Source organism: Scleropages formosus, chromosome 15 (genome assembly GCF_900964775.1).
Source record: "Scleropages formosus chromosome 15, fSclFor1.1, whole genome shotgun sequence".
NCBI lineage: Eukaryota > Metazoa > Chordata > Actinopteri > Osteoglossiformes > Osteoglossidae > Scleropages > Scleropages formosus.
In genome coordinates this window covers 11,244,605-11,261,462 of record NC_041820.1, presented here as the reverse complement: position 1 = coordinate 11,261,462, position 16,858 = coordinate 11,244,605, and the positions used below count along the sequence as shown (strand labels likewise).

Sequence of the window (16,858 nt, the reverse complement as noted above, 5' to 3'; positions counted from 1 at the left end):
TCTGTGCCGAGCTGCAAATGTACGAGTACCTCCCTTCACCATGACAACGTTACCTGCTGACACATTTACTTAAGTGTGTGGAACGGCACCCCGAATGGCTCTTATCCAAACTGAGGGATGCCTGCCGCATAGGATGTACACAGTTCAGCACCAGCATCCTGCTGTGGTTTGTTGTCTTTATGTTATTACTTGTACAAACATGCCATTTTAATGTAAATGAAGGGGCTTTCCTCTTCGGCATGAACACTTGGTACACTCAGTGTGGTAAGGTTAGATCCAGTCCCGTTACCTCCTGCTGGTGTGTGTTTGCAAGCGGATAAAAGAAAAAAATACGTTAAAAAAAAATGCAATGCGTATTGTTTTTGGTCCTCATCAACCACTTGTAGGTCACTATGTGCAGTCTGTTCAGTGTGTTCAACTCAGGTTGGGATGCATCATTCGTAAGGCTCTTTGCCTACAGTGGGTTTGTCATGTTTTGTTACATGTAATATGAGGAAGATATTAAATGTTTTCCCGTCAAAAGCCCCTCAACACTCGCCCCACCCTCACAAAAAATAAGTTAATAAAATAAACGAGAAAATAGTTTAAAGTATCCCGCTTGGGGTGCCTTGTGATGGACTGGCATCCCGCCCTGGGTGTGTCCCCTCCCCATCCAGCCTTACGCCCTGTGTTGCCGGGTTAGGCTCCGGTTCGCCGCAACCCTGCTTGGAACAAGCGGTTTCAGGCAGTGTGTGTGTGTGTGTGTGTGTGTGTGTGTGTGTGTGTGTGTGTGTGTGTGTGTGTGTAGTTTAAAGTAAGTGTACTTAATCGTTGACTGGTGTTCATAAACGTATAAGGAGGGAGCATCTGTATTAATGCTAGCCATATTGCAGTCTGATTTAAAATGAGGAAAACCCAAGCACGGCATGAAGAAGTGGTAGAAGGAATACTTTTCATTATCGTGCAGGTTTCTTGTCTTCCAGGGTACTGTACCTGACTCCTGCAGACTGTAATAGTGTGGGATTCCATCCTGGAATGCTCTTTGAGCTTCGTGGAGACTTAAATAAACCCTTAATAACAAGCAACTGGGGCATGAACTGAAGCAGCCAGAGCAGCGAGGAAGCGGAGAGATCTGGCTTTTCGGGGAAGCTCGGTAACAAGGCTGCCTGGACAAAGCGGAGCCTCTTGCCCTCCGTGATGCGGTTGAACTGTGTGTGACTGTTTTCCTCGCTTATCCCCTTGAGCGCTGTCATCGTCTTGGGACTGCAACACAGCAGCGTCCGCAGCCCTCGGACAGAAACGTCCCCTTAACACATCCGCTCAGCCTTTTGGCAATAAGGTCTACGGCAGCTTGAGCTACTGGGCGGAGGCCGGTTCTACTCACAGGGAGACAGACACTTGGAAAGGCAAACACCTTTTAAGAGGGACGCATTGATAGCTGCTAATTAAATCTTTCCCCATACTGTCGACAGTGATTTCTTCTTCTTATTATTGTTGTTGTTATTAATAATAATAATAATATCATCATCATCATTATTACTAGCATCATCCCTGTGATGGATTGCTGTCATGTCCAGTATATACCCTGCTACACCTCCTGTGTTTCTAAGATAGGCGTTAGACCATCGCAACTCTCCATTGAACCAGTGTTTTTTTTGGACAGATAGATGTCTTATTATTATTGTTGGTATTGTTCTTGTTCTTAGGACTCTGCAACCCTGAGCAGGACAGGCGGTGAATGAAACTGGATGGATGGTATTGCAGCATGGTCAAATCAAAGCCGCTCCGTGCCTGTGTTGGATTTCCCCCAGATAATGGTTCAGTCTAAAGACGCGCTCTTCATGCGAATCGGTGACCCTGTGTTGCCATTAGTGCCCGTCATCTTAAACCTAATGCACTGGCTTTGGATCAGTTCTGCCACGACTGCACAGGAGTTTATTGAAAAGGGATGGATGCGATATGTCGTTGCTCGGTCCGCAGACACTGGGCTTTCAGCATAAAATCAGATCCTGCAAAGTAATGTAACACAATAAAGAGGAGGTGCAGTAATGCATTTAATAACATATTCATTCACGAGCGCTCCGTCTTCTGCCTTGAATATGGAAGACAAATTCACTGGATTTTGCTTCGGCACCCGGTTCCTGCCGTAAGACAGCGTCAGCGTCTTAAAAACGGCAGCGTTGCCAGTTGCTGCACAACGGTTAAGGTTTTTCTCCCTTCTTATTTACCCAGCAGCATTAATAAAAGATGGGAAAACGCAGAGCATAGCTGTGTCTGCGCTGCAAGGGGGCAATTAATATCTGACAGGTAGGCGACTGACGGTAACGCTGAGATGAATGGCACACAAATTACAGGTTTATCAATGCTGGCACCTCCGATAATTGCGCCGCACACCACCGCCCCATTTAGTCGCATGCTGTCACCTTCAGGGAGCTCTGAATTAAAGCGGGGTCATGTGATCTTTCTCCCCTTTGCACAGTGCAGGCTATCGTATATTAAGGGAATGCTCCCCTGGTATTTATTCGCTGGCTCATATAGAAATACAGAGTTATCCAGCCTCAAAATCTACCGCAAATAAATGAATTAATAAACAAGCAGGTAGCATGGTGGTAACAGTTATTATCTTGCAACGGAAGTACCCTGGTTTGACTTCCCCCTCCCATTCCTGCTGTAGTACACTTGAGCATACTACTCACCTTAATAATTTACCCGTTTATACTTATTTGTCAGTAATATACAAACCTAAAACTCTTAAGCTGCTGTGGGCATTATTAGTTAATAATAATATTTTAATACCCATAAAGTGTTGAATACAGTGCCTATAATAAACTTTTACTTTTATATGTACCATCTACTTTATATGCAGTGATTCAGCGTAGAAAGTTTAAAAAACGTGGCTATAGACATTTTCCTCCAAAAAGAGCAGTTCTTCATAATTCTGTATCTAATTTTTGAAGCAAAAACAAATCGGTTCATACTGAAATGTTGTGTCAGAGTTCATGAAGCAAAGCCAGCCCTTCCCATCCGTGGTGTTTGTAAGCCAAGGTCCAGGTTACTCGAGGTTCGAGATACCCCCTAACTAGCCCCAGGGCAATGCTTGTTCCGCCACCCCCCCACAGCCCTGATTCGAAGTATCCTTCCTGAATCCCTGTGGTTTAGTTCTGGTGAATGCTGGGGATTCCAGCTGTCAGCATCTCCTCCCCCAAACGTAGAGTGTGCAGGACAGCGCCCAGATGCATGGCTCGTAGAGGAGAACACCGTGACGGCAGTGGCTCTGCTAAGCCTTGGTAAAGCCTACAGGCCATCAATCCATTCACCAACACATGGAAGAACTGGAAATTTGCCCATCTCACTGAAGACAACTCAGCTTCCTGGATGGAAACTAGGAACCTTCCAGGGTTTATTTTACTGCATAATGAGGCTTGTACATTATTATTATTGTTGTTGTTGTTGTTATTGTTGTTACTCAGTGGGTCCCAGTTATTTCTAAAGTTGAACATTCTACTTTAGTTAAGTATTGAAGGGTCTAACTGTAGAGCCTTCCCTGGACTTTCAGTGGGTGTTTTTCATGTTACCTATTGGCCTGTGTAATTAATTAGTTTAACTGATGCCTTTATCCAAACTGTCTTACAGTGTTAAGCTATTTACAGTTATTTACCCATTTGTATAGCTGCTTTATTTCTTTATTGTAGCAGTTAAGGGTAAGTATCCAAGCAGAGGATGGGATCCAAAGCTGGGTCCTTTGAGTGCAAGGCAACTGCCAACCACTTTTCCACCTGCCAATCCCAATACATGAAACGTAACCAACATTACATAATAAACAACCATGATTTCTATGGTTGCTATATGTATAAAACATACTTGGAAGTTAGTGTACAGCCGGGTTTGAACGTTTGCAGGATCAGTACTAAATTCTTGAGAAAGGCGAGGTATGGCCGTTGAATGAGGCCGTACATAGAGTCAGGTGAACTCAGATGACTCTGTTGCTGTGATATATAATGTCCTGTCTATTGAGAGCTCTGGTTTGCCACAGCTATTTAGAGGCATTAATAAAAGATGGGACAGCACAGAGTAGTCTGCCTTGCCTATTGATATTTTGGGTTGCCTAGCAACAGCTGGTGCCGCTGTTGGTTTGCAGCAGACAGTAAAAGGCAGGGGATTTTTCCCGGCAAGTCTGTACTCTCTTCCCATGTTTGCCCTTTTTTTCCCTCTATAATTTGTTTTTTTTTTTTTTTTCCCCCTGTCCCATTTAAATATCTTTTTCTTCAGTGCTCGTGCTGACATGTTGTTTTTGTCTTTGCTCATAGTGTTACTGGAGACTGCTTGCTTGAAAATATCTGGAAAATGTTAATCTTTTGTGTTCAGGTAAATGCTTAAAGGAAATCTGAAACAAGTCAAGCTTTTGAAAATTCCTTTTTCATATAATTAGTTTTACTTCCCTTTCTAAAATGTTCTCTTTAAAAAAATCTTATTTATAAATTCCCTTTCATTTCAAATTCAACTATGACTAAAAAGGTTATTTATCCAAAGTTTTAAATTAATTTTTAGAAGTGGACGGATTCTTGACATAACTCATGAATATTGCCACCTCCAATAGAATTACTATCTGAAAACTAATTTTTGAAGTGACAGATAAGACTTTCTGTTCCTAATGTTTTCCTAATAAGCTAACATATTAAATTAGTTGTACAGCAATAATGTCTCTTGATTCTTCTTAATATTTTTATTCATGGATAATGCATTATTTCTTTAATTTTGCTGTTGAATAAAATATATTATCAGTATGAATAATTTATTCTTGCTGTTAATGACTTCACTAATAAGTGACCTGTAGCTTCTTAAACCAGCCTAGCTATTTCTTAGGGTACTTTCGGTAAATACTCAGAATGTTTTCATGTATTATGAGCACTACCAGAAAATTTTGCTGTCTTTTCTAATTGTGACTACAGTACTGCGGTTTTGTAGCCTTTTGCTCATTGTGTGGGCCGTCATTGTATCACTGTGGCGTCACCTCCTGCCTGTCATTGAACCATCAAACAACCGTAAACAGCAACCTCCAATGAGCCTGAGCTTCAGGATTATGTTTAGCTAACATTTAGCAGAAGAGATCGATGCTGAAAAACGCAATTACTATTTTGAATTTAGCTATAATTGTCAGGCACGTTTGTTTTGCTGCTTAGAAATAAGAAAGAGCGGGAAAGCTGGTATTAACGCTTGTTGTTTCTGAAGTCTAAGAAGGACAATGTCACAGTTGGAATAAATAATTGTACTATTGCTTTTCCCATGAGACGGCAACATTGTGTTTATGAAATCCAGGGTGGCCGACAGTCTAACAGGAAGAGTTCATTTGTAATGTTGAATCTGAAGTAGACCGTGACAAACAAGACTAATTTGTTGGCAAAGCCCGGAGAATTACTTCCGAAGCATTAAGGTAAGATTAAAATAAGTCAGTAGGTTATTTTCCTGCTTAATTAGCTGAAATAGTGGCACTTCCAGCAGGCAAGGACAATGGTGTTTATTTATGAACTTTTCGTGTCCCGCACTTAGCATAAGGTTATCGAATGCCTCATTGTGGAATTGTCATAGTGTTATTGTAATGCATCAAACAAGGTCAATTGCAGTTTCTTTTAAATTGAAAATGTCACCTTTAATTAACTTTTGTGTGAACATGACTGGATGCATAAAAGCTGCATAAAAAATTCCTCCCTGATTTAACCGATAATAAAATCCTCTTATTGTGTATTGTGAGCTATGAGTGTATTCATGAAATCCTAGAATGGCTAAGAAATCAGAAAAATGACTTAAAGGTTCAAGTCTCAGGGTGTACATTCTTTAATAGTCCTGAGGTTCTTATTGCAAATTGAACCTCAAATTGCTCTAGCAAAAAATTCTGCTCTATAAATAAGTGACATTGTAAGTTGCAATGCAATAAAACACAATTAAATACATTTGCTTTTGTCCCAGATATCAACCACTAGGCTTTAAAATGAAAAGTCTGATTCAAATGTTTGTGGTGTCATGCTATCCAATGTAAAGGAAGGCCCTGGCAAATTCTATTTGACCCGTGTTCACTTGGGTGGGACAGGTCACTGGGATTCATCACGAGTTCGTCTGAGTATCATGCTTTGAAGGGAGAAATTAGAATTGGCCATGGCTAATACTGGAAAAAACCATCAAAACATACCAAGGCCTTTCTCAAAGCAGTTATCTCCGTGACACTTACTGTAACTGACACATTATTACCACTCTTTATTTTCAGCAACTGTGACGCTCCAAATGGAAGGTGCAGTACGAGTCCGTCCGGCAGCTATTTCCTTCTTCTGCTCAAATGTACTATAATAAGTGTAATTTATAATGGAACAGCACGAGGTGCAGTGGTTAGAGCTGCTGCCTTTGAACTTGGCGAGAATTTGAAGTAATCCTGAGTCCTTGTTTTTTAGTTTCATTGTCAAAGCACGTTTATTTCATTTATATCTTACATCCAACTTGTCGCATTTTTAATATTATATCACATCCTGTGCTGTTATTGACTCACGGTAGGCCTACTGATCCATTGCAACATTCGCTTTCGTCATGTCCTTCTCTCTTAATCACAGGCACTCACAGTTTGCCTTTAAGAATGACACTTAAAACTAACAGTTAACTGAAGAATCACTTCATTAGTTTGTAGGATTGCAACAGTATATTTCCATTTTTGTTGTTATTGATTTCGGTGGAGTATGCTCATCTAAACTGAGATTTCATGTTACACGAATGAGATGCTCATTTGAGATGACAGAAGTTCACTTGAAAACATTGCACTAGATTTTAAATATAGAAACTAGGCTGTCTGGTTTTACCTGGAACCTTAGTTTGATCTGAACACACTGTAAATAAAAATCTTTTGCACATTATTGCCTTCATGTAAAACAATGGAGCATGCAGGTATATGCCAATATGTATTTGTCTTTAACCTACTAACACAGTAATTCTCAATCCTGGTTTCAGTCACATCTTCTATTGTTGGAAGCTTTTAATTAAATGTGTTTGAGCCGTTGGATGAATGAGTGTTAACACTCAGATCAGAGAATGTGTGCTTATTGCTTTGTAAAGTGCACGTGTATAAGGCTTTCAAAATGTATTCAGTCCCTTAACCAAATCTTTAATTTTTTTCATTTTCACTGACACTTTCTATTTTTTTTCAAAAACCTGAATCTGTTATTTTAATTTGACACAATTTTAGAAAATATTTTGAAGAAAAATTGAACTGAAATATGCTGAAACCCCACAAATTATTGCAGAGTCACCCTTTGCTGTAGTAACAGCTAAGGTCTTTTGGGGTAAGTATGGACCAGCTTTAGTGGTTTATGGCCCATTCTTATATGATGATGCTTGTCAGCTACAATTTTCAAATAGTGCCAGAGGTTCTTGATTGGATTGGGATCAGGATTTTGACTGGGCTATTGTAAGACATTCATCTTACTCTTCTTTGGTCATTCCATTGTTACTTTGGCTTTGTGTTTAGGGGTTTTTGTCCTGCTAGCAGTGTGTTATGTGTGCTGTAAACTTATAATTGCCTATACTGCTAAAAACACCATCCACATAATGAAGTTTGGTACTGGCAGCATCATGCTGTGGGGCTGCTTGTCACCCACAGGGACTGGGAATTTTAATACCATAGAAAGAAGAATGGATGGAGCAAAATACAGGGCAGTGCTGTGAGCGAACCTGCTTCAGTCTGCTAGAAAAAAGAATCCACTTTTCCCCTCCTGAACAGGCTATAGATGGACTTAACATTAATGGCTTCTCCTTAACACTTAATTTATCAAAGCTAAATCTTCATTTGACACATTCAGCTTCCTACATTTTCAATCATGATGCTTATTACATGAACAGTTACAGTTGATTCAATATAATGCTGAAATAAAAAAAAAAAAAGCTGCTCTTAGCACTTGACCTGGACCAGGACTGAGGACCATCAGTCTGTTGATTTTTCAGTATTGTGGGGTAAATACTGCAGGTGACTCTGCTTTAAACCATTTTTTGAACATTTTGGAAGCATATTTTTCTAGTTCTGCTGTTGACATGCTACTCAGAAGTCATGTCATCCTTTTTTCTAAGACATTGCTTTTCTTGCCAAGGTGGTGCTGCTCTTTATTGAAACAGAAGCTCAGTTGATGTGCCAATTGTGTTATATTAAAAAAATTTAAATAATACGCATTTTGCAGAGGAGGAAAGCTTTATGCCAAGGTTCAAAAATGAAATCCTAACCAATTAAACTTATCAAATTAGAACTCCAGATTGAAATACTTGAAGACACTGAAGTGACAATTTTTGCTGTCATGTCTTTATGTAAAATAAGATGTAAATGTACTGTGTTTAAATTACATTCTGCACCAGTCCTCTTGTTCTTTTTTCTTTCCAGAGAAGCATTATTCTGCAAAAACCAGACAGCTAAAGCCATCGGAGAAAATTGTAGATTTTGTTTTTCTCCGGATGAGATGTAATCCTTTATTATGAATGCACTTGTTTGCTGTGGGGAGTACAGCGCTTGTTTTACATAAAAAGGCCATATTTTAGTAATAGGAATTTTATTCATAAATCAGCAGCACTGCAGCACAATTTGTAATTTACAGAGTTTACAGTCCGCACCACCCTGGTGTAACCAGTCAGGCGTACATGCATGATTATACAGTGTTACTAATTTTTGTCTCTCTTCTCTCTCTCTCTCTCTCGCGCACTCCTCCTCCCTCTTTCTGCCCCCTCTCGCTTTCAATCTTTGCCTCCCTGCCTGCTCTTTATTTACACCTTCTAGCATGTCCCTGCTGAACCACGACTGCAAGCCCAACTGCGTGGTGATGTTTGAGGGAGTCCAGCTTCACCTGAGGGCCATCCAGGAGATCAAGGCCCTGGAGGAGGTGAACCGCCCCTTCCTACAGCCGAATCCGCTAAATCCTACGCTGCCACTCTGGTCTCATAATGCTTCGTCCACATCTACCGTGGGTGCGACGTATAAAAGGTCAACGTAAAATGGAATGGCTGGAGAGGCTTTCTTCTCCACAGTTAAGGTGGCCTTTCTCAACCAGAATGCTCTCTTCACAAGAATCCTCCAGCTCCTGTGTTCTTCAACCTGTCACCTGCTGGACAGAACACTTATGTCAGGTTGTGAGATTAAATATCTCTGCCGAATTCTCATAAAATAAGGTTCGCTGTTTAAGGCTTACTGATTATTCATATTATGGTTTTTATAGGCTGTCCCTGATAGTATTCTTGGCTCAGAAACTATTTAGGTCGACACGGATGGAAGGATGGAAGGAAATGCACTGGTTGTGCTTTATGTTTAATGCAGTTGCTTAGTTCTAAATTGTGCTTGAACAAATAAAACAGGTTTTTGTGCAGTCTGAGTGAAGAGCATTTGCGCCTCTTGTAAGCAGGTCCCAGCGGAGTATATTCTGCAGACATCGTTAAATAAACTACAAGAATTAGATTAATTCAGTATTAAATATGAAGTGCTGAAAGTAGCACGCAGGGATAGCTCAGTTCTGGGAGACTAATTTATGAGTTACTGTATTCTTAAGCGATAAAGAGGTGCGTTTTTCCTATACGTTTTAACTTTCTGTGTTACAATTTAATTTAAAAGTATTGTATTCCATTTGACCACACTAGATCCTCTTCCTGACATCCTGTTCGGAGGAGAATGTAGTGAGAAATGGTGAGAGCACATTCCATATGTGTGCTGTAATGAGAATGGAGCAGGTGATGCATGTTCAGTGTCGAAAGAGCAGTACAAAACATCGGAAATACCTGGATTTACACCGACACTGTAATGTGAGCATTTGTATGGTCTGTTTCCCCATTGCAGTGATTTGGGAAATTTATGGCCTTATAAAATCAAAACTACTGAATTATTTCAATTACCACTACAATAGCTATTCACACACACACATTGTCTGAAACCGCTTGTCCTGAATGGGGTCGCGGGGAGCCGGAGCCTAACCCGGCAACACAGGACGTAAGAATGGATGGGGAGGGGACACACCCAGGACGGGACGCCAGTCCATCACAAGACACCCCCAGTGGGACTCAAACCCCAGACCCACCGGAGAGCAGGACCCAGTCAAACCCGCTGCGCCAACGCACCCCCCCTACTACAATAACTATTGTTGCATATTTCTACATTTTATCATGCTCTTTCTTTATTGCATTTGCTTTACAGTTTCAAAAGAGGGAAAAGCTGATTAATTGCCACAGAAAAATTTATATTCATATTGCTCGGTCCAAGGTGGCTTGCGGTGTACATTTTATACACTAAGATGCATGCAAATTATTTACTGCTTTCATACAGTTGTGCAATATTTCCTGGAGTAATATAAGTTAAGTATCGTGATCAAAGTGTTACACCATGAGTGGTGTTTTGAACCCTGGGTCCTTTAATTGCAATGTGACGACTGTAACAGCTACGCCACTCACTCCACCCTATAATTAAAAACAAACTGAAAAGCTAACTATTTCAGTTCTGGAATTAATGGCATATTTTGCAGGAATCCCTATTTAAGGTACCCATATCTATGTTAATCTTTGTCCCTTTTGCTACGCGTTTCGTTCCCTCAGCTCACGATCAGCTACATAGACGTGGTGATGCCGAGCGAGGACAGGAAGAGGCAACTCCAGAAGCAATACCACTTCCTGTGCAAGTGTGTTCGCTGCACCACAGCTGACAAGGTGAGCGGGTCACTTGACCGCAGACCTTTCTTCACAGTTACCTTTTGTCGGGCTTCTGCTTTTCTCAGTCACGGGACTCTCTTTATTGCCGTCTGTCCTCGTCACGGTTTTCCTTCTTGTCCCAACGTTTTTGCTGCGTCCAGCTCTTTTCTTTCCTTACACACACACACACACACACACACACACACACACACACACACAAAACATCTTCACTCACCTGCATGTCTGTCTCACACACATTTGTTTTCTGCTTGCTGTCATCCCCCTGCTGCTGTCATGCGTGTCTCCCGATGTCCGCAGCAATCGGCGACTCCGTCCATCACCTGCACCTTCTCCATCTCCCCAGTACTCTCACCACCGTGTCCTCTCTGAGTCTTTAATCTAGGTTCATCCCTGCTTCCGCAGATGACGCTGGTGAGAGGGGCCTCTCCTGGCGTGGGTGCAATTCCATAGCTGCAAATTACGTTACTGCATTGTGTCCGTCGTGTGCGTTGTACTTCCTAAATCGTTGGATCGTTCTTGAATTTTTTCAGTATCCACGTAGAGTATTTAAGTGAGTCATGTCTGATTCTGCAGGACTAGTTTTCTACAAGCTTCAGACCGAGAAAGCTTTTATTTTGTCAGCATGTGCCGGAGATGTTGCCTTATGTTGAATCAGACGTCAAAAGTGTTGTGACAAACAGCTCTTTCTGCGTTCCTTTTTTTAAAAGATGTACTTGACTGGGAATAGCATGTGTCTTAAGATATTTGTGTGTTTATTTTCTGTTTTCTTCAGGGTATTTCAACTTTTTTTTGTCTTGTAGCTGAATCATAGTGACTTACTGTATGTGTACTGCGTAAGAAAGATGAGATCTATATTCGCGGCAACATGTTGATATTCAGATGTAGTCGATTGTGATTTACCTTTTCATGATGAAAAACAGAATATGAGAAGCATCACCATTTTGCTTTCAAATTGTAGAGCTTGAGCTGTTGCCAAGAGCGAGGTGAGGCTAATGCTGCAAAGAGCTACAGAGCTACGAGCTCCTTTTCATGACCTTCTGTGATGGAAGTGGCTCTTCTGCTACGTTATGGCCAGAGAGTGCTGATAGATGTGACAATTCCAAAGTCAAACTGACAGGAAGTTGAAGGCAGGAAAAGGAACAAAAACACTTGAGTATTTGAGTATTTGAGTATTTGAGGCCTGTGATCATGCATTTCCTCATTTTTAATTTTTGTAGTGCAGCAATATCTGAAAAAATTCAATTGCATTTATAAAATGTGTCATACCAGCATTCAGTATTTGTAACCCAGTCCAGTCTCATGTTCATATGATGTGATATATTTGTAGAACATCAGGATTTTAATTTGATTTACATGGCCCCCAAGATAACAGTAGTCTTCACCTGCTTGGCCTGATCATGAAGTCCAGAAGCACCTGATACTAGTTACGATCTGCATCCAACACATTGAGAAGGAGAGGAACGTGAAGGAAGATGAAGTTACGCTTGGGCCAACGGCTATTTTCTTGTAGAAGTTGAGTGACCTTTGGAGAGATTTCAGCTGATTTTTGCCAAAATTAAGCTGCGTGTTCTTTTCACTGAGAGGCGACCAAGGATTTCATTTTGCATGACAGGTACATTCTTAGTGAGGCCTAATATCATGCTTGTAGACATATGAACGTCCCTGTAGACAGTGTTGAAATGGACATTCTGTAAAAGTGAGTTCTTCTCAAGGTTTGAGCACCTTTACTGAAATTCACTCCATGAGCAAGGTGATTTTTCTTAGTAAGGTTAACAATGTGGTCATTTAGTATAAAGGAAGAGAAGAAGAGGCCCAAATCCCACCTGTGAAAACTGGAGACCTGCTCTCAGTGATGGAGTAGACTGTCCATGTCCAGAACTGGGCCTGGTTTGTGTCCATATCAGTGGGGACACAAGGATCTGCTGGTCGTCTTCAGTTGCTGATGCATGTTGCAGTGTTACATAAAATTCTTTGAGAAAATATGAAAATGCTCCAGCCAATATCTAGTATTTGGACTGCAGACTTTAGGATTCAGTTAAATTAGAATCTTCAACCTTTTTCATTGGCTGTGTTTTTTCCATTTTTGAAAACTGTGAATAACACAAGGCAGCCTTGATGATCCACTTTATCACTTTTGGGTCAAAATGAGTTCTTTGCTTGCTTACTCAGAAACCTCACATTAGCTTACATGAATCAGACAGTTTGTTTATGTAAACCAGGCGTACTTATCGAAATGAGAAATACACAAGCAACGTAGCAGATGAAAAGGATGTGAAACCTCACATTAGGCTACATGAATCAGACTGTTTGTTTCGTTTATGTGAACCATGCGTACTTAGAGATGAGAAATACACAAGCAATGCAGATAAAAAGAATGTCCACCTCCTCTACTGCATACATGTTTTATTTAAATGCATAAATGTTTTCTTGTTAGGGAATGCAGCTTAAAAGTATTTCAGCAGAGACCACAGAGTGCAGTCAAGTTGTGCAGCTACAGTTAGTAAACCACTATTGATGTACAGCAGAACTCTTCTTCCCTCTGTGGCACCTTCTCAAGTTTTGTCCAACCTTTGAGGTATTTAGTTCTTTCCATTGTCTTCAGCTGCTCTCGAAAATTTGAAAAGCAGTGATTTTGACCGCTCTCTGGTGGGTCTGGGGTTCGAGTGCCGTTTTGGTGCCTTGCGATGGACTGGCGTCCCGTCCTAGGTGTGTCCCCTCCGCCTCTAGCCTTGCGCCTTGTGTTACCAGGTTAGGCTCCGGTTTGCCACTACCCCGCTTGGGACAAGCAGTTTCAGACTCTGTGTGTGTGTGTGATTTTGACTGCATTTGCGAAGCTAGTGATGAACACGAGCTCACTTTCGGGAAAGAGTCACTCCGTTGAAATGCTGCATATTTCAGTACGACGGCCCACACGCTCATCTCGTTATGCCTCCTAGTCTCCTCGCACGGGCGTACTTGCGGTTCGAGCGCCTTTGCCCGTTGCCCCTGGAACAATGTCCCTCATTGTGTGTTAGCCACTTCAAGTGCATCCTGGGACAGGTGATGACAGAGGGAATAATTACAGGCAGAATGTGTGAAGGCCTGCATGCTCAGGAATAATCGCCACGATGATGACAGAGATAATGATCCAGCGGCTCATGACTGTACATGTTGCATGCCGTGACTTTACTGCCCACTGTGAGAGTCAGTGTGGAGTGGGTGGGGGTGGGGCAGGGTCACGAGGGATCAAGGGGGGAGGGCGGGTATGTATTAACTTTCATGCTAGAGGGAGACTGTGGTCTACCATTTAATTGCCTTATAATATGTGGAACTGCATTCGGCTGTAGATTTAAACAAAGTCCCCCAAGTATCACTGGACCAAACTGGATCAGTATCACTGGATTGTTGTTTTTAAAGAAGTCATAACAATAGCAAAAATGCTGCAGACTTTTTTTTTTAAACAATTGACTTTTAGATGTGCTCACAGACACATGCAGTAAACACAGTTTTCTCCAAGGAGGTTTTTGAAGCGAATGGAAGACTGTGCCTTGGCGCGTAGTCGCTTTTGCGACTCTTGCGATGGGTATCGCTTTACACGTCTCTGGATGGCACCCGTGTAACCAATCCGCGCTTCCATTCAGTGTATTTCACCGTTATTTCCTCAGGTACTGAAGGATGCGACCTTAAGCTACGCAAATTTAAACCTTTTTATTCCACAGCTGAAATCTGTATTGCTTGCTTCTTGCAGTTCTTCAAAGCTCACTATTAGCCGGGAGGACATAGAGGGACGGGCTTTTGCGTCGCAGTCTGCAGAGCTTTAGTGCTGGATTGAAAGTGCAACGTTGCTCTTCCTAAAATGAAGACACCGCAATCTTACTATATATATATTTTTTACTTGTTTATTGTTCTAATTTTATAAACCTTCAATGTTTTTCATGATTAATGTGTTTTACTTATTTCACTATGTATTGATTTAGCTCACATCTTTTTAAAGAAACAGCTTACAGTGTTACTTATGACGATTTACCCCTTTGTACAGTTGGGTAATTTTTACTGGAGCAATTCAGAGTAAGTATCTTGCTCAAGGGTGCTACAGCAGGAGGTGGAATCCGAACCAGGGTGCTTTGAGTGCAAGACAGCAATTCTAACCACTACTTTACCTGCTGCCAGGTATGTGTAAGGAGGAGGGGAATGAGCAGTAAACAGTCCCATGTGTTAAATGCAGCTCTTGAACATCAGGTAGATGTTGCTGTATCCTGCGGACCGCATGCATGTGAATCTGAGCTCTGACTCAAGCCATTAGTCAACCCCAGGCTGAACTTCAGGTGATACTTCCAGTGGAGGAAGCGCACTTTGGCCTCTCCTTCACCCTTGTTCATTAAGGCACGGAGGGTGGGCTCATTAGAGCTCGGCGTGCAGCCCGGACCTTGCAGTGAACATGTGCAGACTCTGATGAGAGAGCTGTGGAACATCTCTGGTCTGTGGTCATAGGTTGATGTGATCTGGCCCCATCTGCCGAAAAACAGACGGGCATTTTCCTCTCCGCGTTTACTAAGCGGCGATGCCGATGAACGGTACGAAGCGGAAGGAGGTCAGCAGGAGTGTCACACAGGAGGCTAATGGGTCGTGTGCCGTGTGTCAGAAGTCGGAGAATATCTGAAACGGCTTTCCTCATGGCATTGTTTGTGTGGAAACCGCTGCTGCCGCTGCAGACATCTCACCAGACTGCTTCACAAATTGGAGCTTTGGGATTGACCTTGGGCAGGGGGTCGAGAAGTCCGCGGACCACGGGCAAGTTTGTTAACGTTTCCGAGACCTCCTGTTGACAACATGTGACGTGAGAATTGGGGTATTTACGACATCCCAGGGAAGAAACCCAGCATCACAGGTTGCTGTCAGTTTGTCTGGAAAGCAAGTTTCGTGCTGGAGTCAGCCTGCAGTGTGAGATTAACAGATACGACAGATACCCTTCCTTTACTATAATACCTGTCCTTTGTTGTAGAAATGGAAAAGAATGATGTGTTTTGAAGATGTACTACTGACAGACATACTGACATCACTTTACTTTGCATATTTTGTATAGCCCTTGTTCAAAACCACCCCAAAGAAGTGTGGGGTGGAAGGCACTATCCATAAGTGGTACATTTTAGAAAAACTATAGCAAATACTCCTGTACTGCATCATACACACCACACAGAAATGTACAAACCGTAGAAAACAGTAGCATTTTTATTAAAACGTGATCATACAGGTTAATCAAACTGATCAGCTAAAAGTGTGAGATTATAAAACATAATTACTTCTCTTATTGTTTTTGTTTAATGGGCAATTGCATATTCAGTTGAGGCTGCAGCAAGTAGCAAACTTCTCATTTCATCTTCATGTCATCTCGTGTGAGGTACAACTGGAGGTATAATTTCATGCTCCAAGGCTGTTTCATGGCTATCAAGGGTTGCTAAAAATACGAAATGGGTTTTGACGTACGGGCAAGCAATTAAAATGTTGGTCATGAAGCAAAAGGATTTTTTTTTCCCCTAGTACCCCACAAAAATAGTCACCAACTTAACTGCCTCCAATGTGTCTCCTAAAGAAGTATTGTAAATGAACGGTAGGCTCACCTGAACCAGGTCTTGATCACGTACCTCACAAATTGCTGTGAAATAAAATGCATTAACCCAGATTTTTAGCATTAATATGTTTACTGCTGTATTTTGACATGATTGGCAGTCCGTAGGTAAGTATTCAGCACATGCAGATGAGAGGTGAAATGCTTTTTCTTGCAGGCATTTAATGCGGCAGATATACTCCTCAGCTCCCTGGACAGAATGCAAAGGATTAGATCCATGTAATCTTCTCTGAGTTCCTTGCTCGCTGTTGTAAATTTCCAGGAAAAGTAGGTGTACACACATGCAAATCTGAGGATGCCAACATTTGTTGCAAGATTCCATAAATTCCATAGGTAAGGCAATCAAGACCCATCACAGATGTTCATGGCACCTTCATTAACCCTGTACTGTATTATTATTGAATGTTTATGAAGTACTCATGAAAACATGGTCCACATGCAAGTTTCGTGAAGCATTTGTCTTTGGCCGTTGAACGAAACTGTCAGCCAGCAATTTTTGGTCAGTAGCATCAGCATTTCTGAAAGAGTGAATCGAACCCTATAAAGTTCACATGAGGGTTAGGATGTTTT

The 16,858-nt window shown here is 41.6% G+C and overlaps 1 protein-coding gene across 1 annotated transcript in view; it reads left to right on the top strand.

Moving 5' to 3' along the window:
- The window catches only part of smyd3 (SET and MYND domain containing 3), a 163,720-nt gene that overhangs the window by 125,998 nt on the left and 20,864 nt on the right, over nt 1–16,858 (top strand). The window contains exons 7-8 of the mRNA XM_018750344.2: nt 8,774–8,876; nt 10,570–10,680. Of these exons, the coding sequence (XP_018605860.1) occupies nt 8,774–8,876; nt 10,570–10,680 (214 nt within the window). The remainder of the gene's footprint in view (nt 1–8,773; nt 8,877–10,569; nt 10,681–16,858) is intronic.